We start from the raw sequence: 27,371 nt of genomic DNA, 5'->3' as shown, positions 1-27,371 counted from the left end.
CCTCCAACACGACTCACAGATGCCTCATAATTATTCTTCATTAGCTTCTCATGGTTGGTTTTTAAGTAATATATCTATAGACATCCATTCAGAGTCATTCTGGAAACACTTATTATATTCATCCTGATTTGTTCCTCACTCCTCCCTTTGGTAAATTCTTAATGTTTTGCATACCTGATTGTTAAGTTTGCAGTTATGTAATCGTGTTATTGGTATTATATGTATATATGTATATGTAAGTCGCATTTTACTGTTGCAACTGGCCGAGGTGGAGATAATTACATAGAGATACGTATTTTATCTATTGTTAGGTAATGAAATCTACAACAATGAATCGTATATCATAAGATGTATATTAATCTGTAAAGTCCTGTTAGCTAATACAGCTGTCAAATAAATGTAGTAATGAAAAAGTACATTTACTCAAGTACAGTACTTTAGCTACTTTAAATTTCACCGCTGGATTGAGATTGTACAATTTAGTCCAATACAATTATTTGTAAACTATTTTTAATAGTGCTATGTATATATACAGCAAACTCATCATCATAAAACATCACGTCCAACACCAAAGTTAAAATGACAGTTAGTTCCTGTAGGCTAAAACACACCTAATGAATGGTTTCTATTAAAACAACACCACTAGTATTTCATCAGACTCATTAATTGAGGTCATCCAAGGCAATGGATGTTAATGAACAGGGCCGGCTGAATGTGAGAACTCAACACTGTAGTCATTTATTTCTGTTCAGTCGCTGACATCAGAGCAGATGGGTGTGATGTCAATGTTTGGCATTTGAACCTCAAAGGACAAGCTGTGCCATGATCTCACACTCGTCCTCCTCACAGAAAGAGTTTTGTTCAGAAAAGACAAAAAATAAGTAGGTCAACATCAGTAATGGTAGATTATGAGGACAAATTACAAGATTTGTGAGTTATTTCTGCTGACGGCTGAAGAAAAACAAATTTGCTTCACGAGTTTTTTCTCCTTCAAAAGTGCATCAACGGATCAGAAAAAGAACTCTTTATACTCAACAAAGCAACTTTACTGTTGAAAAGACACCAATAATGAACACGTGACTCTGTTAATGAAATAAATATAAAGACGTGATGACAATAGAAGCCTTTAGGTTGTACATTATACGCACTAATTACATCTACTGGATGATGAGAGCAGCTACTTCATACATTCATATCGGGATCATGATGAACCCTGTGGTTACACTGCACAAGGTCATTTACAGTAACAACACAATTCAGTAGCAAAACGCATCATTTGCTAGTTTTTACAATCATCTTCCATACATGAACATACCGCATTTTTTAAATTTGTAGTAACACGTTAAACGTTTTATTCATAATTACAGTAAGAAGCTCACATCTTCATGTATCATAATAAGTGTCCTCCAATCTAGAGAAATACATTATTTATTTCTACACACAGTAGCCCGTAATGACAAAAAAGGTTGTTTTTCAGTTGATTTTTTTAATAGTTTGAGCCACCGTGTGATTAAGTAAAACAAACCTTCCTCTGACTTTATCGGAGCTGCAATTTAGAGTCTCCAGATAAGCAGATGTGGACTCGTGGGAGCACATGCGCTGATGATTTCATACATTCCACTAATCTCATTTAAAAGTTGTGATCATCACTTCTCGGTCTGAGCTCTCGCTTCTCTTCTCGCACCTCCAACTTTCTCAGACGGGTACACAAATCATACAGTGTACGCGTACACACCCACACATGAATGCAATTAAGTATACAATACATATGCACTCATGTGTATGTGAGCATTTACGGCGTACAGTATTTATGTGAGTACACACGCACACACATGGCGGCGATTACTCATGCCTCAGTAACACTGTAAAAGTCAGGCACATTCTCCAACACTTTAATAACATTCCTGCCTCTAACCACAACAACTCACCGCACACACACACACACACACACACACACACACACACACACACACGCACGCACACACATACACACACACCTGGATGTTAGCTTGTAATATAAATATTAACGGATTATAGGTTGATTGAAGTTGAGTAAATGTGAGGTTTACGTAGCTGATTTAAATGCTCGGTAGTTATACAGACACCTTTAAGGTTTTGGAGCATCAGTATAAACGAGTGATTCAACAGACTGTACAGGGAGGGGGGACACACACACTCACTGTCAGAAAAATAACCTATGCTGCCTCCCCATCATCATTTCCTCCTTCAACACCTGCATTTCTGCCAGAGCCTTCAATCCTCTCCCTCCAGCGCTCCTTTCAGCTGGCCTCGTTTGGCCACCTCAGCCTCCTTCAGAGCACCGATTACGGGTAACCATGGCGATGGCAGCTCAGGCCCAGTCCTCTTGACCTGGTTGAGGTGGCTGAGGGCGGCGTACAGCCCGGTGTTGGCCCCGCCGCGGACGCCCGGCTCCTCCTGCTGTTGCTGCTCTGTGTAGTACATCTCCAGGGCTGCCGGGGTGCAGTGCTTCTGCTGTTACGGCACAGAGACAAACGCAAAATACAACTTCTCCTAAAAGTACACAGTTTCACACAACTGACAGTAGACAGGGGACATCATCAATGTGTCAATGATGCACATGAATTGAGACGTTACCAGTTAACTGAGGAACAAATGAGAAACAAACTTGTAAACCAATAGTTAACGAGCAGTTCTTGAGTAACTGAGTAGCTTATAAGTACTTGATTGAGAAACAACAATAATCCCGTAATGTGACGTGTAGATATTGTCACAGGTTCTGTTTGTCTTTATGACGAAGCATTTCAGAGGTGATAGTCAATCTAAGTACTTTCAGGTGGTGTTAGCGGGCTTGGTCAAGTAAATGTGCCATACCATCACAACAAAGACTATTACAATAACTACCAAACACTGCCACATTGCAAAGACAAGGACTGTTGAACAGACAAAGTGATGACATCCAAGCCACAACAAGCATCTGGGAGCGAGAACCAGCTACTGTAAATGGAAACATTAGACAACAAAATGATCCGAACACAGGGTCCACCCACTAGCTTTTCTACTGGGGCTTTCAACGAGACAATATTCATCAACGGCAAAAATGAGCTCAGTCTCAACTCTAAAACTGGCAAGTGGACCGTAACTTAAGAAAGAAAGAAAAAAAAAAAAGGTTTCCAAAGCAAAGAATGAATGAACTTCAAAATACATTTGCACGGTTCGGAAAGGACAGTTTCAGAAACCCCATATCAGCAAAAAAAACAACAAAAACAAACACTGTACGAGCCACAAAATTAACTTTATTTATGAAAGGATTATTGATTAAAAAAATGGAAGATGCAATGGCTTAAGGAAAAGCATCCTGAACATCCTTGAACTCAATGCGGGTGAGTTAAACCAAAGTAACGGAGCGTTCATCCTGTTAATGTTTTGGAAAGAGGTCACACAGTTGTGTTGACCTCACGAGTGTTTCTCCTGCAAGGATCCACTACCTGACCTTCTCTCACAGCGAGGAGTCCAACCTCTCAAAAGCACAGCAGTGACTACGCCTCCCTCCACCCTCCACCCTCCACCCTCCATCCTTCATACTCACTCCTCTTTTTATGTCTCCAACAACGAATTAGCAGGGAAAAATGCTGAAAGCAACTGTAACCGGCAAAAACTTCAAAAGCCCTGCCGGAAGGTCCCCTCCTCCCCCCATTCCCGTCCTTGCTTCCCCCCTCACTGTTAAGCCTTTAATCACAGTTTAGTCACGCTCAGCCCTAATTAAAGACCCCTCCGATTCACAGGCGGGCGTCCCAATCTCTGCCTGCCCAGAAAGCTGGCTCTGTAGCTCCCTCTCCTTCTTTCTCACTTTGCCTCTCCCCCTCTCTCGTTTTTCGTATGTGAGACAAGCTCTTTAACTAACATGCGTGGCAGCGGTGGCTCAATACACAATGCCTCCAAGGTGTCGTTGGGAGATAATGAGTTTGAGTTCCCAGCTCCAATTTTCAGAAAATCCTCCCAAAGTGACTGATGCGGGTGTGTGCCGAGAAACAAAGCACCAGCTGCATTGTAGACGGTGTAATACCCTCTGAGTGGGAGTCGCACAGACTACTGCGGCTTGTATGAGGTAATGAGAAGTCTGCGATATCTAATGACTATTACACGAGATGCTTCTGCTGGTCTCCCTAAATCATGTGCAGCCATGTTTATTCATATGTGTGTTCATGGTGCTCACCTTAAGGATGAATCCCTCTGGGCAAGTCAGTTGGTCATACCACATGGCTTTGTACATGAGCAGGAGGAGCAAGCTGGTCAGGAAGGCCAAAGTGATGAGGATCAGACCTGTGATCTGAGAAACAACACACACACATAGTTGGGGACTATTTTAATCAGCGAATGAATACACAGTTGGTGGTCTAGTGAGCTATTATAGCAGCGGGGCATTGAATGTGGGATTGACTCAAAATAAACTATCAGCCAGTGCAATAGTTTGGCTCCTTGTTGTGTTTTTACGTCTAAGTGGAATGATTTTTAATTTTTTGTTGTCTGCTACAGCATGTGCTCTGGAAATCATTTCCCCTGTGTTGGGAAAAAAAGCAGAAAATAACAAAAGAAAGCATTGATGTGAAAAATATTCAAGCTCACAATTTTCTTCAAGTCTTCTGTTTATACGATACACATTTCAGGGAATCGTATTTGGAGCCAGTTTGATCTCTCTATATCTTTTATATATTTATTTAATCATGAAACCATGGATGGGCTTTCTAACCTCCAGCATCTACATTTATGAGTCAGCATTTTAACTTTAACAGAGTCTAACCAAGACAACAGTCGGTTATGAAGGGATCATGTTTCATTTGTGTGCATGTTTTTTTTGTTTTGTTTTGTTTTTGTTGGTTTCAGGATGGCACCCTCTAGTTTTTACAGTTTAGCTGGAGTATTCTTCCATCCTTCCTTCCCCACAGCCAATCAAGGGTTGCATAAAGCAGTGACGTAAGCCTTCTATCAAAGGCAAGGCCGACGGTCACACTGATGCAGACAGCAGCCTGCTACACAACAGAAGAGTCCCTCTGAACAACAACCCACGTAAGTTTTCCTGCTGAAGTTTCCACACATCTTGTCCCACACGTATTTGGCCTGTTCAACGAGAGACCAAACCACCTGGAAAAGTGCACCGCTGCTGCTACGCTGCTGTCAGTTTGCAGGTTAGATCGCTAATAATCTGCTCAGCTGCATCACATTAAAAGAGCATGTAGGCTAAATGTTCCAGCAAATTACACTCTGCTCCGGTTATGCTTCGAAAATCCCTCACAACAACCTGTCCGTCCGAGCTACGGCATTGGTTTCTTCACTTTGTCTCCCGCTCACCACGACGTAACACCGACACTCTGGCAGCCTGCACTTCTGTCTATCAAACACAGATGCTGACACACTCCTCTAGCTGGCCCAGACAAAAAAAAAGACTGTCTCTATTATGTCCCCAAAGAGCTCTTTACTTCCTTTCAATAATGCAAAACTAAAGTAAAAATATTGGGCATCAATGGAGCACAGAGGAATAAACTACATGCTTCGGATACACAGTTAATTCTTGTATTATAATCCATGCATTATTGGTTTTGTTGTGAAATGTGTTGACAATAAGAAAAACATTAAATATCGCCAGGCTTATCGTTTCATCACAACATCAGGCTTTTCCCAGACAACAGGTGGCTGTTGTACCTTTGCCTTCTCCGACACATCACTGTAGAAGTTGATATTCAGCTTCTTGACATTGGGCATGTACAGCTTGTTCTTCTTCTGCTGCAGCTGATACTGTGTTGACGTCTTCACAATGACCTGCAGCAGAAACAATGCACTCGTTACTGTGACTCTCATGGTAAAAACATTGAGAACTACTAATTAGCTGCTATTTGTTTTCGCATTATGCCTCACGGATGTTACCCCTGGTGTTCAGCACAGGTTCAGGGATCCTGTATCCACTTAAAGTACCACTTTGCATTTCTAAAAATACATGATAATCGTTCGAAAAGCGGCAACGTTTTAAGTGATGCTGTGAAAACACAATTTGGGGCTACAAAGTGTTCTTTTGTTAAGTTATTGTTACAGAAATATCTAATCAGCCTGTGGAACATCCTGTGCTGCTGAGTGCATCATCCAACCAAAACACGATTGTATGAGCTTTACCTCTTTCATTATGCATTCAAAAAAAGGTGCTTGCATCGCATGGGCTGATGCCAAGGTTTTAACCTGCACCGGTGGGTAAAGGAAGGTAAATACAGCGGTCTCAGTGTCGGGGCTTATGCTTGGAAGGCAAGAATGCTGCATGAATTTTAATGCTGTTAGTCCAGGAGCGTTCTGCAGCAACTCGTAATCTGTTATCTATTCATGTAATGCTGTGAAGCACTTAGAAACACAGTATTTTAGACAAAAACAAACAGGCATATAACAGACTCGCGAATGCCAACCTAATAGGCCGCACTCACCTTGTCCGCAAACGTCTGCTGGAGGTGCTTGACCTCCAGGGGCGTGATTAGGGGGATGTTATCAAAACCGTCATCCGAAGACGGCTGCTTCTCCAGTTTGTCAGACAGATTGCTGCCGAGTTTCACCATGGCTGCTTGTGCTGCCTAAAAATGCCTGGACAGATCTGGAGAGCAGGGACAGACAGACAGCTCAGGTCAGACCGACTCAGACTGTGTGCGTTGTAACCGAACATGACAGGGCTGCTTGTCGGCTCGCTCAAACCGAGGATCCTGCCAGGACAAGAAAGACGATGACAGCGTGATGATGAAACACAGAATGGGACAACAAGAGAAATATAGACCACACAAAAGAAGAAGAAGAAAAAAAAGTATTTCTCATACTGCATGAAATCAGTTTGATGTGCAATGTCGGCCTGTTGGTCCATCTGTTGTACGGATGGCCATGATATCTAGTGAAGACTTCATGGTCCCTGTCAGGATGAATAGTGATATTTTTTGTCTAATATTGATTTGATGTGTGACAAATACCTGGAAAACTCAAGATATTCCCATCAGCCTAAGTTGCTCTCTGCGTTGATCTTTAATTTGCAAATATTAGCATACGCTAGCAACATAGCGGCCACGGAAACATTATACCTGCTAAACACCAGCGTGTTTGCACTTTGCCTTGTTAGCTTGTTAAATCAAATGAAACACTCTGAGGATAAAAACGTAAAAGCAACCATGTGTGTTATAGGTTATGCTGGCTCACTTGTGGCTGGGAACACTGACTTCCTGGAGGCCTCGAAGGTCGCCTGGCAACTGCTCAGAGCCGAGACATAGTCCGGCACGTAACCCACCGTAAAACCACAACATCGTTACACTTCAATTTCTGCATTAGGAGGTGCTGGTAGGTGGATTGTGTTACATTTGGACACAGCTAGGCTAGCAGTTTCCCCCATTTCTAGTTTTCATGCTAAGCTAAGCTAGCCGGCTGCTTGCAGTAGGTACAGCAGGCTAAAGATAGCAGAATGATCAGATAGAAATCTTCACATCTGACCCTCAACAAGAAAGCCAATAAGCATATTTCCGAAAATGTCAGAGTATTCCTATAATAACTGAATAACAATGTGAGGTTAAGGTAATGGAATTATACACAAGTGCATATTTACATGACTTTCTGTGTTTGCACTGATCCTCATATGGATGCCTTCCCCCTGATTATGCTTTACAGCAATCTCAAGTAAATATGTTTTAGACCAACTGCTACGATTATTCTTGTACAAATCAGCCAAACTCTTATCTTTAATCGGAATTAATTGGAATCGACACGTGAAGTAATCCAACGCTCCGCCAACACCTCCATGAACACCTCGGCTCTCTCATGACGATTCTATTTTCTCTCCTCGATCAAATGATCGTCTAAATGTTGGGGGAAGAGGTGAGGAACCACTTATCTCATTCACACAGTGCAACACAACACCTTCTCTCAGCCAAGGACCCCACAGGCCCCAGCGACGCCAGTGACTCACAATGATGATGCGCTCGCCAGGAGGCAAAGAGCTCCAGTTTTTATGCTACAGGACACATCCCTGATGCACAGGATATGCGGTTTTGATAAAGGAGATGCAGGATCATTAACTGTTGCCGCCAGACACAGCCATTGTGGAGTAAGTGGTCTGTTGAGGAAGTATACCGTTTAAGTGGAAACCTTAAACCAAATTAAATTCTAGACATTTGACATGTTGGACTGAGTTTACAGCAGACAAAGTCTACAGAGAATATTACTGCAAAATGACCACTGAACTGTTAAAACTAAGGCTGTATCTTCTGATGAATGAATCTATTCATTTATTTATTTTAAACAACAAAGAGCAATTTTTGGCAAGTGAGTGACAAAAGAAGGGATCTTGATTGAGTTTATTACTCAGGACTACAGTTAGCCTACTTGGTGAGTGGGTGGCTTAACAGTTGGAGGGAAGTGTGGGTCCGATGAATCATACTGAATCTGTGATCAACAAATGATTGCTGTCAAACACTCCCCGGAAATGAGTGCAATTTTTTTATTATTTTTTTACAATTTTTAAATGCACATTTCATCCGCAAGCTATATAAAAGAGTGTTAATTTCAAAATGATGATACAGTTGAATTAATCGCCACAAATCCGGCATGTTGTCATCAATTTCACAGGACGGGGGGGAAAGACACAGCTCCATAAAGGTGAAGACATGCTGTATTGGGTGAGAGTGGGCTGTTAATGCCTGTGCCTCTGGAGTTCTTCAGGGTTCACTGCTCATGCATATCTGAACCTGCTGCATTGGAGACTGCTGAGACCAGATATCCAGGCTGTGTAACCAAGGCATCGGAGAGCAGAGATGTAGCCTGCCAGCAGCACAGGAAATGGACACAAGGCTGATAAAACCCAATTTTCTATCTAATTAGATCAGAAAATATTATTCCTGCATGTGAATCACAGGCTACTTTTTCATGATCTTGAAAATGTCACATTTTCTGTAGGGCTTGTGTTTAAGGAGTTCATTAATGTAGCCTAAAGCTGTAAGGGCAGTCAATAATGTAATAATATTGTAGCCGTTTCTGTAACACGACGGTGCTCAGAGATAGTCCGAGTCCACTCACTAAAGCAGGTGAGAAATCCCGGATCAGCCGTCCTGTGAAGCACACGCACTCTCCTATAGGTGACGTACCGCAGCGGGACTACAGGCGCTCTCTGCCCGCAAACGCGCGCGTCCAACCCGCAAATCAACGGAAGCACGAACGCGGTAAAGAGCATAGAAACAACTTACCGGGGGGTTGGGGGAGGGGAGGTTGTTCGTCTGTGCTCTCCGTGTCGCCTGTGGACGGGATTCGGAGCCCGGTGATGCTGACGGGGACTCGGTGTGATTCAGCGCCGGTTGCCGTGGTGATGTGTGATTCACGGCAGCACTGCGCATGTAATTCAGCCTCCGGAGCTGCTCGCTCCTCCGGAGGGAGCTGCTCGCTCCTCCGGAGGGAGCTGGCAGCGCAGCGCGAATGCGCATCTTCCTCGCCGGACTTATTGCGGCCGATCTGCGGGGAAACGATCACATCTCGGGTTTATCCGAGTGTTTGTCGTCAGCGCGGTAAGACAGAGAGCTACGAGGTCCACACGTGTCTCTGGGTGGAAACGCGGTCTGAATAGATGATTTAATAACCGCAAAGCTTTATATGTATAGTTCAATGTGTCAATGAAACAATATTATTGTTGTATGGCTCATTTATGATCAAACCAAACTAAAATCACAGTGCTAAATGTAAAAACAATTCCCATAAATTCGATGAAACACTGTTAGGAGCATGTGTTTCCCTGTCTGCTGACCTCAGGGGTGGAAAGTAACTTCAGCTTTTTGAGGTACTTCTACTTATAACTTAGTATTTTCATTTTTCTTTGACTGCGTTTCAGAGGGATACTCCTTATCTGACTGCTTCTGTTGCTGAGGCCTATCACGTTAAGTTTAGCATTTATAATAACATTTTAATAACACACTATAATAAGTAAGCAGATATACAGGTATTTTATCAGTGGGTTTATTAATGTCAACAATTACTACTTCGACAATGAAGACATGTTTAATACTTACAACGGTATTCACTAAATTGTCATTCATCTACTGCCTTGTATCTGGTAATAACTACAAAATAGTGTTTAGTAAACCAAATATTACATGCTAATATACCACTATATATGCTAAATAGGGGGACTTGAAATAAAATGTTGTCATACAGGTTTCACATACAAAACGTGTGTGTGTGTATATATATATATATATATATATATATATATATATATATATATATATATATATATATATATATATATATATATATATATTATTAACTTTTTCTAAATTAAATAAAAAAATAAGACAATAGTTCAATGGTCCATCAGTGTATGCTAAGTAATTTAAATAGCTCACATATTTATGCATCAGTTATACTATTCCAATAATTCTACATTATTCTGCATAATAAGCATGTTTGCTGTTGATTCTTTAACAAATTTTTGAAGGTAATGCCTCCGTACTTTTCCCCATTATGAATTGAGTACTTTCTCTTGTAATTTAGTTTTTTTTTTATTATTATTTTTACGTTGCGTTAATTTAAGTGACAGTTGGGTGAAACATATGCCCATGCTATGAATGTTTTTACAGTGACACTTTTAGATGCAATATAAATTTTCTTGATGGCTTTTGTATTATTTTACGCACATTTACTTGTATTTATTTGGCAGTTTTGAAGAGGCTGGGATCTTTCATTTAGAATAAAGTTCTCTGGCTGAAAACCAGGATTTTGAAATGATTAACAGAAGATTATAAAACTAGCAGACATGGTGTAGCCTCGTTGTCTTTGACCTACCAACAGACACCTTGTGATCCAGATGACCCGAGGAATCTTCAGACATATCGAAGCATTCGTGTATTTCTGGGTTTTATACTCAATCAAAGGTGCCTTGCCGTGAGGAGGAAATTAGGAGGAGCATCCTTCTATTAGCAGTGATGCAGTTCAATTCTCCGGTGGAGGTGAGGAGAAGATGATGCATATGCAGAGGAGTGAAAAACATATATTTGAGTATTTATTCATACGTGTGAATGTAAGCGTGAGACGTGCCTCTGTTAGAGAGAGAGAGAGAGAGAGAGAGAGAGAGAGAGAGAGAGAGAGAGAGAGAGAGAGAGAGAGAGAGAGTGATGTGTGTGGAGAATGAGAGGGAAGAAGGAGCCAGACTCGTCTACAGATTTAGATCAACCTTTTCATGGAAAGAGGACCCATGCTGGTTTCCTCTTTGGCCATGCCTGACTGTATGAATTCATTACGCCTTTAGGGGAGCACTCGTCCAAAAATCAGCCCGGAGCCCCCCGTGCCCCCCTGCCAACCCATCAATTGGGCCTACATTTATTATTTTGACCTTTCCTTTGCGGGGGGAGTGACATCAAAGTGGCTCCTGGACTAGTTCCTCTGTAAGGAGACGGAGGTGTCATCCTCACAGTGTGAGAGGCAGACTACTGGCCTGCGCTGGCTTTCTTGTTGTCAGAGAAGAAGAGAGACGGAGTCTGGGTCAACATAATTAAAATGAGAATCAATTAGGCTGCGGTGTATGGAAAGAAAACTGGATGAAACCGGGCATGTTTGTTTATAAGTTTATTTGTTTGTTCTTTGAGACATTCCAATGATTTGATAATTTCACAAATGAAATTTGGTATTTTAAGTGTATAATATTACTCCTCTTAACTGTTTGTGTATGATCAACAATCAAATCTATGGTTATGGTTTTTTTTGTTTTACATTAAAATAATGCTTTTGTGTTACAATTATAATATTTCATTCTTTATATTTTGAATTTTAAAAAGTCATTTGTCATATTTGTTTCATGCAAAGCATTAAAACAAATATATCTATCTAAAACCATTTCACTGCTGTTGAGTCAGACAATGTCATTAATGGTAATTTAAGGAACTTTTAGAAACTTAGGTCAAAAAGGTTTTCCTGTGATGTCCAAGAGGAAAGTCTCAAATTGTTAATCCTTTAAACGGATGCCTTTAAGCTTGCGATCACATTTTATACAGTTGCCAGCAGAAATGTTCCTTCTGAAAGTTGTCGAATATTCAGTCCTCCTGTCACATTTGTAAACACAGTGAAGCATGACTCCACAAGTTCCTACTCCATCTGCAACACTTGGAGTAACTGTGGATTTGAAGCTTTTGTGCCGTTTTATTTGAGGCAGAGCAGTGATGATGTGGTTAAAGGCAAAAGAAGAACAGCCACTGGTGTTCGCCATAAACAATAAAGCACAGTGCTTCCTTGTGTCTCCAGTGTTTTCTCACAGCCATTAACTCGATCGTTAACTCGAGACACTGACTTGATCGTTCATAGAAAGTGTATGAAGACCACAATATTTCAAATCATATAAAAGCGACGACCAATATATGATTTTTAAATTTTAACTACACATTTGGATTTGAACTTTTATTAACAAAAGTACACATTTATACACTAAAACAGTAATGCTTTAGGTCAGTTTCATAAAGTTAGAAACATAATTTTGGTTAAAAGTTTGGGGTGAAGTTTTAATTACTTACTTTTTTAAAAATAGTCTATGTTTGTTAGTGTTATTCAGTGAGAAAAACAATCATTGATTTATTGATTGAAATCTCAGTGATATCATTTAACACAGAAGTATTAATCAATGTATATGTGCACATATACATATACTGTACATATACACATGTGTATATATACACACATACATACAGATCTGCAGGCCCTGTACAACATTGCCCAACAAGTTGGCTATTGCCATTATTATTTTTGTCTTCTTTGGTATAACACTCAAAATTCTAAATATCACAAAGAACGCCAGTAAAACACCGTATGGTAGTAAAAAGAGAACAACACATGCTGTTTAAAGTGAGTTTACAAATCATCGTTTCAATACTATTTATTATTGTCTTTTATATTCATCACAAAAACAATAAAAAGTTATTATGCCTGATCAACTCATTATAATTTCTTTGCGCTTATCGGATGTTTTTTGAGAAATTGAAATGTTCTTTTTCATACTTTTAAATGACAATAATATGTTTTCACTGAATGAAAATAATAATACCACGTGATTTGCTCTTTCAGTCTGCTGTAAATTTTATTTCCTCTCATCAGTGGCCTCAAACATTTTTATTCCGTTCTGACATACAACGGGAAGTTGGGGAGAGGGGTTAAAAGTCTAAAAAGAATAAAAATATCTCACCATAGAACTGATCAAATTAGTCGAGTATGACTGTAAAAGTATCACTTCACACGATTGTGTTCATACAAAATAAATGCCTTTGCTCTTCTGTCAAAGCCAGTGTTTTTAAATCGATGCCGACTGCTTTACCGACATCGCCATCTAGTGACTGATTAAACACATGACACCAACACAAGGTGCAGGTTTGGCTATCAGGTGGGATGAGCTGCTGTAGATCTCACTGAAAGTTTTCAGCAACATGTTCAGTGCGACACCATTCTAGATGAATTAGGACTATTGATCATCAACAGATGGCAACACCACATCAGTGACAAGAACGATCTGAAATGGCACTGTTTTTGATAATTAGTCTATGAGAAAATATAAATATACATCAACAAATGTTTACAACCAACATATTTAGGTGCTGTTTGAAACAAACAAACAAATTATGGGATAATAGTCATTCAGAAACAGGGATTTTAAGGTATTTCCCCCTCAATAGTTGAGTTGCAAGAATTAAAGAGTAGAGGAAGCATCAGCCCATCAATTTAATTTCAATACAATTATCAAAGTAATGTGTGAACCGTAAGAATTCAGCAGCGATTCAATTGTCCAAAACCATATTCACTTTATGAGAAAAATGTTCAACAGCAGATTTTATGATATTTGTCTCCACATGCTTAGTAAAACTGTTAATGCTCTTGTGATAATAAGCAAAATGTCTATCAGAACAAGGACCGAGTTGGAGAGAGAACTGTGTTGCTGTGTGTTTTGCAGAGATAAATAAAAAAATGTCTCGACATTACAACTTGAGAAGCTTTATTGTGTCATTCAGAAGGGAACAATCTATGGAACGTGACTGCAAGAAATACATGAACATAAACAGATGCAGATATTATAGAATACATTCAGCAAAATAAGAAATTGCATTGGTTGTTTTTGATGACAAATGTGTTTAAATACACAAAATAAAGAATTTTCAGTGAAATGCATTCTGAATTATTTTCATATAAATGTCTAATAAAAATATATTAACAGCTACATTTATTACAAAGTTATTTAGAAAACAAATATACAAACTTCTTTAGAAAACGAACCATTTTAACAAACAAAAAGCACTTGATGCTGAAGTCCTCATCATCTGGAGTGATTTTTGGGCGGTCAGACTTCTGGAATTGACAGAACAAATGATATGTGAAACATACAAGCAGACACAGTATTATCTTGTTCTAGTCACTTGCTATTTATCAATACATCTAAAGCAAAGTCTGATAACGGTAGACAGTGAGGTCCTTTATCATGCAGTTACCTTCTATAAACAAGTTAGACAATTCAAGCAGTAGATCAGTATATTGTGCCAAATTTCAAATGTATAATTAAGTTAATTTTACCAAACAGGTAAGAAGTAAATGTGTGTAGGACTTTTCTATAATTATAGGTCTAATGTGTGTGTAAAAAACAATAAATAAAACAATAAATACCAGGGATTTCATGCGGCCAAAAGTCCTCGCAACCTGGACACCGCGGCTCGGTTCTTCCTTTAAAATACCTGGCCACACACGGGTTGTGTATTTTTATTCCACACGTAGGATTCTCACAAATCTGGCACTGAGAATCACATCAAAGTAGATCAGATTAATACTGTGCGAAAACGTATTTCGTCAGGTTTGTCACACATTAGCTGAACTACAGCAAAAATAATCACACAAGATAAAGAACTAAACACAAGAAGTAAAAACTTCTGTAGAAAATCTTACAATATCGGTTTGTACTGCTTAAACACAGAACGGTCTATTATTAAAAAAAGCAAATTCTTGATATTTATTTGTTATGCAAGAGCCAATTTGCTTCATTACAGATTCAAACTCAAAGTCCAGACAGTATATCCAGACAGCTTCATTTAGCATAATTATTTAATGTGATTCATTTATTTAATTAAAACTTTTGATTTCAGACTTTAAGAGTTGACAACTAGAATAGATATCTGCTGTGCCCCTGCCTGTAAAGAATTTGCTGACAAAGATAATAAGATAAAGAATTTTGAATGTAATTATGTAACTAAAGAAGCATGCCTTCAACCACACCTATAGCATTTCTACCTTAAGGTAGTGATTTAATCAAATTAGTACACAAGTACTTAAAGTAGTATTGATGGATTCTAAATGACAGAACTCATCTAATTAATTTATTCAGGTATTAATCACAGGGTATATAATGTATACAGAGTAACCATTTACCTGGAAAGCGATGTTGTGACAGATGTGGCACACTTTGACCTGCTCCGGATACATGGTACGAATGTATGGCTCCATCTCTATAATACATCTGGTGGACAAAGTGTATTCACCCTGTTTCTACATTAATGAACAGAAGTAAATTACAATAATTAAGCCAACAAAGAGCAAGATGTGGTTAAATACTACAGTAAAGAGACTGGTCAAATTGAATCTATACATTTAGTAGACTTAAATTTAGTTAGGGGTTTAGTAGGGAATGGGGTTTTAATTTAAGTGGAAAATACATCTAGAATACATTAAGGAAATGTGATGAATGTGCTTCAATCAATCAAAACATTTGTAGATTTGTGTACACACAAAAAGTATTAGCAGTTTGCAGGAAATGAAGCAGATAGAACAAAAGCTAAATTTGACTTTGACATCCTGGTGGAAACACAGTGTTTACCTCACTGAGCCATTTGTCATGTGCGAGTCGGTTCAAGAGGTGCTCGGTCTCACTCTTCTTCAGCTTTTTGGAGGTCAGGGTGTCGGCAATGTTGAGAATATCTGTGGAGGAGGCCATGCCATTGTCAGAGCCCACGATCAGGTCCATCTAAATCACAACAGCTCAAGTTAGTCATGGCACACTTCACTGGTGATGTGCGATATGAAACATATACTACTACAAAAGGTAGTATCAAGACTGCTGTACTGTTGGAATTACAATGTAGAGTTGTATTTATCTTTTAAGGTCACGCTGTAAAGTACTGGGCAGGGCAAGAGCTTGACAGTCATCTGAATTTTCAATTTTGAATTTAAATGATAGCCACATCTTTTAAAATACATGTAAGAACTGTGCAGAAAAAGGCATTGGACAAAAATATTTACAAAAATGTTGATATGCAAGATTCCTTGCTGTGAATTTAACTCACCGTTTTCCTGAACAGCTCCAGCTCATTGTCAGCATAATCTAACGACATTCTGGTGACATCATTCTCAGCCATGTTCACCTGGACAGGAATAATGTAAAACAGTGATTAAAACGCCACCTAGAGGTTATACACAGCTAATCTCAACTGCTGGGTCCAGCGGTGGCCCGCAGACGGCCTGTTAAGTGGGCTGGGTAGGTACTGCCTAACTGTTTGATTAAATTAAAATATGTTTCAAAATCAATAATTCACACAAATAAACATTAAAATTCCAATTAACAACGCATAATTACAATTACCCGTTATGTTTGAATAGGACCAGGTGAGTCCCAATACATCATCAGGGGGAGACAAAAGTGTTTTCAGCGAGCGAACCTTCCCTCAATGAAGTGACACAAAGTGGATTGGATTTTGAAACTTGAGAAAAGAGACACTGCACCAGTGAAAGCTCCAAAGTGCGTAGTGAGGGAACATGACCCTGATTATATTAAATTTGGATTAATAATGGCTGGCAGTGACGGTGAGGTTTAGTCGTTACAGCGGATGGAGCCAAACACATATTTACAGTCCAGTTTGTTTTCTCTCCATGTCATCCTTAGACATGTTTTAACAATCAGCAGGTGAGTATTTACTTACTAGATGAGAACCTCTGGTTTTAAATGCAGAAAGACAGAAAAAACAAGCTTTCATATAATTGGATTCAGTGATACTTAATCCTAGATTAAGTGATCAACCAAAATTATTGTGACTTTAAACTAGTCCCTAATTAGGAAAAGGGGCCTGACAATGGAGGCCCAGTAATCAAAGCAACTGACCAAGGCATAGAACTGTTGACCGCTGTCTTCGGACATCCCTTGTCTAATCTGCATGAAGATGGGCTGCAGCTTTGAGTTGATGGTATCGATGAAATCATCCAGTTTGTCGGGGTTGTACTGTGCTGAAAAGAAGAAGAAAAAAGAACGATTAAGATTATTTACCATATATTTTTAGTTCTCCTGTCACCTCAAATTATTTCTTGTGCTTTTCAACATGCATTTTAGATTACATAGATTTTAATGTCCACCACTTTGGCTTTGGTTTCTCTTAAGCACCGCAAGGTGAATACAAAACATGTAACACAACATTGAAAACGTATCAATTTACAATATACAATAGTGCAAATGAGCAAGTAGCAGCAAATCTTGATTGTGGAGATTTCCCTTCACAATTCTACTCTCGTCATTCAAGGATCTGCTATACATTCTGCATCCTGATACAGAGGAGGGGGAGCTCGACTTGTTCTGGACCAATAACACAAGTAACTGGATTTAGGTAGATACAATGACTCACTCTTGTGTATTTCACAACAATACTGATAGAGCTTCCTCGTCCCTTGTGCATCAAGGATGCCATTGGCCATCATGGTCTGTAGGAACCGCCGGTGGCTGTCATCCATCTGCCTGGACATGCCTACGGACTGATGAGGCAAACAAAACACACACTTGCTTACATCTCTGCTTACGTCTTTAACGTATAATATATTGGGAAATGGTTATGAAAGTAAATACGTGTTAATACCATTAATCACATGGTTATCCAATCAGACCTACAAACTCTGGAGAAGTGAAAAAGGTGACAACATGCAAAACTAAAACCCTCTTCATTCACTTCTACTACCCTGGTTGACATAAAAAAGGTGACTGTAGCCAAAAGGTGACCAGTTTGCAGGTGTGTCCAATGCACACAGATAGAAAAAAACCCCATCAAGGAGACGTTTTATCCAAAAGTTTTAGTTAACGTTAGCTTAACGTAGACCTTACAAGCAAACGGAAACATGTTTAACGTCGTCACAATGATGACCGTGTACGGCATCAACCCATTAGTGGCTAACGTCGACTAAAGTTGAGAGTAATGACTGTAATTAAGTTAAATCATACCTTCGTATCGACTTGATCAACTATTAGGTATGTTGGTTACTCAGCTAGCTAACGTTGTAGCCACATACAAGCGCTTGAACGTCACTGACGTAGCTAAATTAAGCTAACGTGACGAGGCGGAGGTTTTTGTCCGTTGGAGTAGACGGCTTGCCTTTCGAAGCTGCTCACATTTGGACAAATTAGAATAAATTCGCTTCTAAACTCAAAATAAGGCGGGAACATATCAACTGTTTACCTTCCTGCCTTCTCTTCTTCTCCTTCCTGACTTCCGGTAGTTGGCAGGTGTGGTGGTGAATTACCGCCGCCTGCAGCTCGGAAGGGAAAATCATGTTGTGCCGCACAAAAAACATCTTGAAAACTCTCGAATTTGCTGCAGCAGTCAACGTCCTCCATTGCCATTTCTGCCTTTTAAAAGATGATATCTTCCATTTATAATCTAATGCACTACTATCGCATTTAATGACTTACTGTGATAATTACGATGATTCATCCGGTGTTACATTATTTGTGCTATGATCGAGTGTGCAACACGGTCCGAGTGCTGAAAGTGATTGTCAAAAAGCAAACAATTTATTCTAAATGCTTTATTACTCTAACAAATTAAATAAGAACATATAATACAAGGTGTCTGAGTCTTTGATTACAATATAGCCTATTATTAACATTATTTAAATACAGTATCCGATGTTGAGTTTTACTGCAGCACATAACCTAATATTCCTCAACATTATCCCAAATCTTCTGCGGCTCTTCACTTGAGAGTCGGTAAAAACATTCAAAAAAGTTCAAAGGGTGTCAGAAAATAGTCGAGTTATCATTATGGTGCTCATCATTCATGTAAAAAACAAAATGTTTATATGATTAACTGTACTCTGATTTTCCAATAACCTCAGTTTTCATGTGTGGTAAACTGGTTAACGTCTATTAACCTTGAGTAAATATTTTATTAGCCGCCTCACAAACCTAATCCAGCAATAAAAAAAAAATCTGACCAGTAATCAGGTGTTATTTGAATTATGTTGTCTCTGATTCTGAGGTAGAGTAGATAAAATGGCATTAACCAGGCGATGAGAATCTGGGTACTGCCTTGGAAAGTGAGTCGAATGATTAATGTTTGAGAACATGCTGATATCGAGGTTGTGAATGACGTTACTTTAGAGGAAAACACACCAACTTGATAAACTCGACCACTGCCCGAAGTTCATATGAAGTTTACACTTTAAGCTCTTCTGACAATGCTGCCCCGTCCTTGCTTGTTTTTTTGTTGTTGAAGAATTAAAATTTTGGTTTGTTAGATTACAAATCAGGAATAACTTGGGACATCTTATCTGAAACTGCCACTGCTTAGTTTCATGTAAATGTCTGGGACAAACCAATCCAATGTAAACAGTAGATTTACAGTGCAGAGGTTGTTCTATCCAGTTGGACCAGTCTGGAATAATAAAGCAATGATTTGACAATGGTCTCAGAGACGGGAAGTATAGACACTGACATGATCATTTTAACAGTTATTTTATAGTGACATTTACTCACTCACCGCATGAAAAAAAATCCCTCTAAGATTATGAGTTCTGTCCTAAGCAACTTCTACTTTCATCCAAATGACTTCACACCAACAACCACTCCGACCTGGTGCAGGTGTTGCTCTTATTGACTGAATGTGACATAAACTTAGGAAAGAAACAAAACTCGTCATCACTGTCAAGTCAAACTGGACAAACAGCATGTGCAATAGAAATTAACCACGGTGTGATCAATCCTTAGTAATGTGGTTGGACAAGCTATGCATGTGTCACTCACTCTCCCCGTTTTGGCCTCTTGTGGTGACTCACTAGCTTATCCATCTTGCACTCACACAATCCAACTTCAACAGTATTAGTAGCCCAGATCTGGGCACAGTGGACTTCTTTTTTTAGCCCACCATCTTCCTCGTTCTCCAAAGTGCCCATTGTTGACTGAGTGTGCTTTTCGTCCCCTCAAATGTCTTTATTCTTTTAGTTGGCAGCAGTTGGCTGAGAAAACACCAAACCTGAGGACCAAATGTAAGAAGTAAGAAGGAGAGTGGAGACATGATCACAACAAATTGGTTTGCCATGCTAAAGATGGAGGGAACCACGAGGGCTGCCTGTTGTGAAACTGTCAGCTGAGAACCACCAGTTTCCCTCCACAAAGAGACACATAACTGTGTTTAGTACCTTGTGTTCTAGTGGCTGGGAGGAAACTGTCCATGTGTGTTGATGGACTGTTGCAACTTTTCCTCTTTGGCCCTTCTGCTGTGGCAAAGCTGTGGAATTACACAAAACAGCCAATAGATCTTTTTTTTTCTTATACTGTTATATACTGCACTCCTGATCACGTTCAGACACAAAAAAGACGATATGTGAATATTTTTTACACAAATACTGCACTGTCTCACCGTTCTCTTCTCCATGAAGCTGGTCAGGAACTCGTCTATGTCTGTGCGTCCCTCAAGGAAGTTTTCAGCCGTCTCCTCCGACTCCTCCTCAGCCTGGTGGGCTGCAACTTTTAGCCGAGCCTGTAGAGTACTGAGACTGCAACTCTAGTTGGGGATAACAGCCACAAGGCAGACAAAGAAAGACAGAAATTGTCAGTGGAATGTTTCAAGACATGTTCAAGTTTACTTTCTTGACACGGTAAAACTATGTGGTCTCGTGGTCTTATGACTGAGACGGAGAGCATGATCCCATCTCAAGTACGAGCGCTTAGGAGACAGATGTTGACACATGGTTAATCGTCATCTGGATTTAAGTTTATATTCAGCCTTTTCCTCATGTGCTCACTGGTTACTGTTTTGATTGATACATGCTATTCATACACACTTAGTTTGAGTTAAAAAGTAGATGCATTTGGGCTCCAACATTCAAGGAACAACCACAGTGTTCAGTTTGACGTCATCAAAGTGGTGAAAATGTATTTGAAAACCTCAGCAGCTTTAATACAAAACCAATCTAGCCACAGTGTGATGAGTGGAGCTCTTCACGGGGGCCATTATCAGATAAAATAAATACTACAGCCTAAAACTAATCTTTTTTTTAAAATCATTATATAAAAATTAATTTGATGGAAATCCTCCTCTGGCCCCTTTTGGATGAACAAGCTCCAATAGCCTATTTTGATACACTCTGGCACCTTATTGACAGAACAAAAAAAAATCCCTCTTACCTCACTGAGCTCATGCTGTCTCTGCATTCTTGTCTCGAAGGCCAACTTCATCTGAGTCAGCTGTTCATACTGTCAACGGTCAAAAACACACATCATATGCTGCTGGACAATAGCATGAATGGGTTTGTTATGTGTCTGCTTGAGAGAGAGCACGAGAGATGCATGGAGGTGATATCTGACCTTGTAGAGCATTTCTTGTCTCTTTCCTTCCAGCTGTGGCTCCATCTGAAGATTTTTCTCTGTAAATGGCAAAGAGAAATGCACACATCTTTGTAACGCTTAACTGAATTTAAACTTCTCCTTCATGATTGAGCATCAAGGCCATCAGTCCAGCAGCAGTAGAGGAACTTACTAGCCATGTCCACTATGTTGGTGACCAGCTCTTCTTTATCATTAGTGACCTGTTTCAGCTGTGGCAAAGTCACAAAGAACTCCAGTAACACATCCTCATTTTCAGACATGTCCGACAACTGGGCGAGGCTAGGGTGAGGAACAGCAGAGCAGCAGTCAGTAAGAGAAAAAAGACAATCCATGTCTTCCCTGATCTAAGACATAGATTATAACCTAAACCTAAACTATGTCTCAATTCAGAAAATATAAAAAGACGGTTTTCAGTTGACAATGTTTGGGAATACTTTACTTCAAGTCACAGAGTTCAGGAAAAGAATCAGGAATCTCAGGCATCTTGTACATGTGTCCGTTCAGTCCAGCCTAAAACAGACAGCAGTAATATCAGCAAGTCAGTTTATGTCATAGTCAACACTAGATTTGTATGAACACAAGCAAGCAGTTATAGCTCACACTTCTATGTGTTTTGAACGGATGGTATGGACACACTTGTGTACAATATTCAGTATCAGTGTACCTGCAGGTCTCCAGTTGGAACAGGCAGTGGCAGGTCAGAAATCAGTCCGTATGGGGCTGGAGCTCGAGGGGGCCCGTGGCTGCCATCGACGCCTGGATGAGGCATGAGAGCTGGAGCTGGGCCTGCACCGGGAGGCGCCGTGTGACTGGGGCCCACATGGCGAGGAGCATAGTGGTAAGCCTGAGTGGGGTAAGGAGCCATGCCTGAAGGTTTGTACATACTGCTGGGCAAATGTGAGAAGGAAATACGATTATTTTACTAAATTTTGACATGCATATCAAATGTAATGTTAGAGAAAATCATAGCAGGAAAACATATTTTTACTTTATTAGTTTCATTACCATGAATACATTATTGACCAAGTGCATTGTAGGGAATTTGGGACATGAGGAAATCACTGTCCGAACTTTTCAATTGTGACTATTAAGGCAAGTACACAGTATTGTCCTGTAATTATCCACTACTTTTTAGCGTTACTTACTTAGTGCAGTGCCCCATAAAAACATAATGGTAAAATATTAAAATGAGACACTTGAAGAACACCTGGACTTTCTTTTGCAATGAGAAACTACTGAGAGACAAGTAAAGTGTCCATGAATGTAAGAGGAAGCTCACTATGGAAAGCCAGCAGAGCCAGTGGACATCAAGGCAGGAGGACTCTTCCAGAACTCGTCCAGCAGACTTTGAATGACCTTACCCAGATCTGAGTGCATCCCAAACTACAACATACACAACAAGATATACATTTAAAGGAAGGCGAGAATAGCATTATTAAACTAAAGCATTAACTTGTAAAGGAGTTCGATTCAATAAGTGAATTTTCTCAATTGAGAAAACAAGTTGATGCTGCTACAGACTCCATGGAAAATCAGGAAAAGGCTGGAAAACCCACGTGTCCATGTTATTGTATCCATTTGCAGCTGGTATGTAATCACATTTCTATCCCCATTTCTGTGTTGAACTAGGTCTTGTCAATTGTATGAATATGTTTACGTGTACACACTCTATGTTGGTTTTGTATTCGTAAATGTAAACCATGGTTTCAACCTGGATAAACCCTGATCCTGGTTTTGGTACAAATAAATAAATAAACCTGGATAACCCCTGAGGCCTGTACTACGAAGCAGGATTTGGGCTTAGCGAGGTAACTTCAGGGTTAACCCCAGGTTTTCAGTCCTACGACGCTGGTTCACTCTTATCGGGGTAGATCGCCATGGTAACTTACGCTGCAGAGCTAACCTGCTCCGGAGCAGGTTATGTTCCTGATAATTGATCAACGTGTAGAAAAACACCGCCTACTGACCAATCAGCTCTCTTGGTGCGCGGATAAAAAAAAAAAAAGCTTGGTGGATCGTGAGAGGGTCTCTTAGGAGAACTATAGAGTGTACTGAGACCAGCAAAACCCTTTTTCTGTCCCTGACGATGTTTTATATGAGAGATACAGATTCTCATCGGAGGGAAAGACTTTTCTGTGTCAGCGTACAGCCTACTTACCACTTTGAATTTTGTTTTTATATTTATTTTATTTGCTCCCAAGTCCGTTTTACACTGCTGGGATTGCAGCTGAAAGAATGAGGCTGATATTGTCATAAACCACGCCATAAAAATATATCTCAGCAAAACATTTTTTTAACGTTATTTTTTTGTCCTTTTATTGCGGGAGAACAGCGTGAGAGTTAAAGAGACGAGAGAGAGGGACGACATGCTTTAAAAGAGGACCGTAAGGCGGATTCTAACCCAGGACGGCTGCAGGGAGCCTTGGTAAGCGGTGACTCTACCACTAAGCCATCAGCACACTTAACACATTCATTTAATGAATCAGATCTAGTAGTGCCCTTATGATGGGGCAGTCATATTAAACGACTATTAATACTATTAATGCGACTTAAGAATTCACACAGTCTGTGAGTTTTTGCCAGCTGTCCTTCCTGCATTTGGCAGACGAAACTGTTGCTTTTTGCATGTTTTTTATTAACTTTTTCGTATTTCTGTAAGAATTTTGGTTTGCTCCTCGTACGTGAAATACGCCGCTCTGCTGTCAGTAGACTGATCCATGTTTGTGATTGGTCAAATGCTGCAAACGCCGCCTCTTTCATGTGCACGCACTCATAGCTGGAAAGGGTTGACTTACCGAGTTGATAACCAGCTTCGTGTGACCGCTTATCTCTGATTGCCTTTGTTAGGGTTACTTAAGCTGGATAACTGAAAGATACCCTGGGTATGTTGAATTTGCTTCGTAGTATAGGCCTCTGATCCTGGTTTTCGTACAAATTAACAAATAAACCTGGATAACCCCTGATCCTAGTTTTGGTACAGAAATGAGATAGGAATTGAGTTGTTGAGGGGTGAAAATGATGCTCCACAAAAATGATCAGAAACCTGCATAATGATGGAATCATGAGTACAAGAGATGATGAATCATGAGCCAGTTACTCTGGCTACTCAAAAAGGTGTGTGAAATATGTTAAATAACCTGGTCATGAGTTGTGCAAGGAGACATTGCTGTCTGAAACCTCGACAAGAAAGCCTAGACAACTACTTACATTAGTGATGAGGGAGCTAGTGATCATGGTGCCATTATTGCTGTCGACTAAATGATGACCAACAGGGGGGTAGACACTAACCACCGGCTTCTCCTGGGGGAACTGAGGTGGCAGCAGACTAGAGGAAAGAGGAGAGATTCAGCTTTCAGGAATCCCAGTAACATGATACATAACAAGTTACAAACGATGTGGTCTATATTGGATTATGGTATTATAGTAGTGTAATATCCATTTACTCTGATAAAAGTACAGTCCCTTGTTCTTAAACTTGGAAGCCTGAGACCCACTGGAGGGAATGTGGTGAAGGTTTTCAATACAACATTTGACTCCTTCATGCTGTGAGGACTAAGCCAATGAGACATGTTGTTGCCCCATTTCTGCTAATACAATATGTGTATTGTGTTAATACATGCATTAGTTGTGATTAATGCATGTTTATATGTTTGTTTGGAAATGTAAAAAATATATAAATAAGAATAACTATTTTAACCACCTATAATAATCGTTCAACCTTGTGTATCTTCCCATGTTTTTTTAATGTAAACTCTATGAGTACGTCATTGTCATGTGCTATGTGGTTAATTGGTTTTCCAACCAAAGTCAGTCACTTCAACTGCATGTGCAAAGATGTACTCACATGTTAACACTAATTGTGGAGTTGTTGACTGTAAATGGTATTCTGTATTCCACATCCTTCTGGATCTCTGCTAGGCTGTTTGGGGGGGAAATAGAAACACATATTCAGTACTCGTGCATCTGTAGTTGTGAGCACATTGAGAACACTTACTGTACATCATCCATCAACGTTTATGAACATTCAGATAAGCCTTTAATGCCCATTATCACCCAAGAGACCTCTACTTCTTAGCAAAAAACAAACACAACACAGTCTAAGGGCAAATGTATTGTGATGTTGATCCCAGTAATTATTTGTCTCATTGCATTACCATCCCATGGCTATGTTCCAGTGAAAGTCTCCTACTATTACTGTATGCAACAACTGTTTACTGCGGCCATCAGGTCATACAGTTCTTGACAATTGCAAAGAAATATAATGGCCAGTAATATTGGTATTGATCCCATAATTAATTGCAGGCATTAAAACCATCTCTACCCTTCACAGGGCACCCAACAACAAACCATTTAGCATGAATAGAAGCTGAGTAGAAAGATAAACCAAATTGCCACCGAGATGACAGAGTTCCTTAGTAAACAAAGGCTAATACTTTAATCTCCGCATCTAATTAGCTAGCTCCTCCTAAAACCAAATGTGTGACGCGTTGTCGTGGACGACCACGGGACAGGCCCAGCCAGCTACTACTGTCAACATACCTAGAAATACACAACTGCAACTGTCACTGGCTGACACAAATAGCTCCCCGGCTAACAGCTAACGTTTGTTAGCTATGGGGACAGATTAACAGTATGTGCTCTACGATCACGCGAAGGCACGTCAAAGCATTGGCTGTATCATTCAGACATATTTACAGCCTCGTATTGATGACTGTGCTAAACACGAGGCCATAAGTTATACTATGTGTAAGCCGTTCTTCCTCTGACTCAACTGTGAGCCTGGTGGCTAGCTATGCTAACTAATCATCAGCTGTGTATGTAAACCAAGTCTGCGTGTTCTATTACTCAACGTCGGTTAAGTGTCCAGGGGGACATTACAGTAACCATATTGTGAGTTTGAAACACTAACACCGGGCTCTGGTTTGGTGTCACCGGTTGCCGTTCACTTTACCTGGGATGAGCGTTTTTGAGTGACTCGATCTGCCGCTGTCTTTGTTGCTGTAGGCTGTTGAGGGGAGGGATAGGTCCGGAGCCTTTGGACAGAGGGAAAAGCCAGTTCATCCTCTCCCGGCGAAACCACGGGCTGAACTCGGTGACAGAATCGAAAGGCCGACTACAGACGAGGGCGAAATGAAAGAGAGAGTGAAAGCATGAACGACACACGGTGCGGGAGGTCCGTGGTGCTAAGCCCCGTTAGCTGGCTGACTAACTATTCGGTGTGTTGTCCACACGGGGCTTACTTTCTAGCTACGTTACGAAGTCAGATGGCATATCCTTATGTTTCAAATAAAATGTCGATTCCGTTTAATCTCCGCGTTGTGTATTTAAGTCGTAGCATTGCCATTAATATTACCGAGGCGAGAGACAATTACAGCTGAAGGAAGACAACAAGAAATCCTTGCGAGTAAGCAGCAGAAGCTTGATCAACTTATTTACGTATTGCGTCACGCCGCAGTTTACGTAAAGCGCAACTTCCTGTTTTGCTTTGTTTTCATAATAAAACCCTTGAAGCCAAACAAAATGATTACATTTAGTAATTTATAATATATTGTATGTGATCGACCAAAACGAAAATAACTTAATAAAAACAAAAAAAAGATCACTATTTTTCATGTAAACCCTACAGTTATGGACCCCAAGAGACAATATACAATACACTTTATATATTTTTATTTCATATTATTTTTGTGGTAAACCTTATTGGTTTATTGAATTTATATTATTTTCTATTAAGCCTGTATTTCTC

At 39.9% G+C, this 27,371-nt stretch overlaps 3 protein-coding genes across 7 annotated transcripts; all 3 read right to left on the bottom strand.

The window, feature by feature from the left end:
* Window positions 1-446: 446 nt before the first annotated feature.
* Window positions 447-9,411, bottom strand: caly (calcyon neuron-specific vesicular protein). Its single transcript, XM_084006658.1, has 5 exons — window positions 9,228-9,411; window positions 6,444-6,607; window positions 5,680-5,796; window positions 4,196-4,309; window positions 447-2,493 (listed from the first exon to the last, which is right to left on the bottom strand). Exons 2-5 carry the CDS (start codon window positions 6,570-6,572, stop codon window positions 2,254-2,256), a joined length of 600 nt encoding a protein of 199 aa, XP_083862784.1. The 5' UTR covers window positions 6,573-6,607; window positions 9,228-9,411; the 3' UTR covers window positions 447-2,253.
* Window positions 9,412-13,982: 4,571 nt separating this feature from the next.
* Window positions 13,983-18,573, bottom strand: nsmce1 (NSE1 homolog, SMC5-SMC6 complex component). Of its 3 annotated transcripts, none has more exons than XM_084005674.1 (8): window positions 18,477-18,573; window positions 17,655-17,781; window positions 17,141-17,262; window positions 16,329-16,406; window positions 15,863-16,009; window positions 15,418-15,534; window positions 14,662-14,788; window positions 13,983-14,349 (listed from the first exon to the last, which is right to left on the bottom strand). In XM_084005674.1, exons 2-8 carry the CDS (start codon window positions 17,770-17,772, stop codon window positions 14,342-14,344), a joined length of 717 nt encoding a protein of 238 aa, XP_083861800.1. In that variant the 5' UTR covers window positions 17,773-17,781; window positions 18,477-18,573; the 3' UTR covers window positions 13,983-14,341. The 3 variants fall into 3 exon arrangements, with proteins under 3 accessions (XP_083861800.1, XP_083861799.1, XP_083861798.1); XM_084005673.1 differs by lacking the exon at window positions 18,477-18,573 and adding an exon at window positions 18,242-18,470; XM_084005672.1 differs by lacking the exon at window positions 18,477-18,573 and adding an exon at window positions 17,883-17,903.
* Window positions 18,574-20,176: 1,603 nt separating this feature from the next.
* On the bottom strand, window positions 20,177-27,059 carry vps37a (VPS37A subunit of ESCRT-I). Of its 3 annotated transcripts, none has more exons than XM_084006155.1 (13): window positions 26,979-27,059; window positions 26,577-26,738; window positions 25,470-25,544; window positions 24,833-24,950; window positions 22,905-23,008; window positions 22,290-22,512; window positions 22,065-22,135; window positions 21,777-21,904; window positions 21,605-21,663; window positions 21,425-21,493; window positions 20,658-20,801; window positions 20,437-20,525; window positions 20,177-20,270 (listed from the first exon to the last, which is right to left on the bottom strand). In XM_084006155.1, exons 2-12 carry the CDS (start codon window positions 26,684-26,686, stop codon window positions 20,445-20,447), a joined length of 1,182 nt encoding a protein of 393 aa, XP_083862281.1. In that variant the 5' UTR covers window positions 26,687-26,738; window positions 26,979-27,059; the 3' UTR covers window positions 20,177-20,270; window positions 20,437-20,444. The 3 variants fall into 3 exon arrangements, with proteins under 3 accessions (XP_083862281.1, XP_083862280.1, XP_083862282.1); XM_084006154.1 differs by having other exon boundaries at window positions 26,866-27,028; XM_084006156.1 differs by having other exon boundaries at window positions 22,290-22,509; window positions 26,577-27,031.
* Between the last annotated feature and the right edge of the window lie 312 nt (window positions 27,060-27,371).

This window comes from Eutrigla gurnardus (assembly GCF_963514095.1).
Source record: "Eutrigla gurnardus genome assembly, chromosome: 3".
Lineage (NCBI taxonomy): Eukaryota > Metazoa > Chordata > Actinopteri > Perciformes > Triglidae > Eutrigla > Eutrigla gurnardus.
The sequence above is the reverse complement of the archived record's forward strand: the minus strand, read 5'-3'. Positions and strand labels throughout refer to the sequence as shown.

Bases quoted from the DNA above. Each gene is read 5' to 3' on its own strand.
- caly (XM_084006658.1), bottom strand. From the start codon at position 6,572: ATGGTGAAACTCGGCAGCAATCTGTCTGACAAACTGGAGAAGCAGCCG. The intron at 5,797-6,443 runs GTGAGTGCGGCC...TTTCTGCTGCAG, and splicing joins AGCAGACGTTTGCGGACAAG to GTCATTGTGAAGACGTCAAC. The intron at 4,310-5,679 runs GTACAACAGCCA...GTTGTTTCTCAG, and splicing joins ATGTGTCGGAGAAGGCAAAG to ATCACAGGTCTGATCCTCAT.
- nsmce1 (XM_084005672.1), bottom strand. The intron at 16,407-17,140 runs GTCAGTTGCTTT...ATTCCTGTCCAG, and splicing joins GTCAACAGTTCTATGCCTTG to GTGAACATGGCTGAGAATGA. The intron at 14,789-15,417 runs GTAAATGGTTAC...TGTGATTCTCAG, and splicing joins GTCACAACATCGCTTTCCAG to TGCCAGATTTGTGAGAATCC.
- vps37a (XM_084006155.1), bottom strand. From the start codon at position 26,686: ATGAACTGGCTTTTCCCTCTGTCCAAAGGCTCCGGACCTATCCCTCCC. The intron at 25,545-26,576 runs GTAAAGTGAACG...CCCCCCAAACAG, and splicing joins CTCAAAAACGCTCATCCCAG to CCTAGCAGAGATCCAGAAGG. The intron at 23,009-24,832 runs GTAAGTAGTTGT...TGTATGTTGTAG, and splicing joins CTAGCTCCCTCATCACTAAT to TTTGGGATGCACTCAGATCT.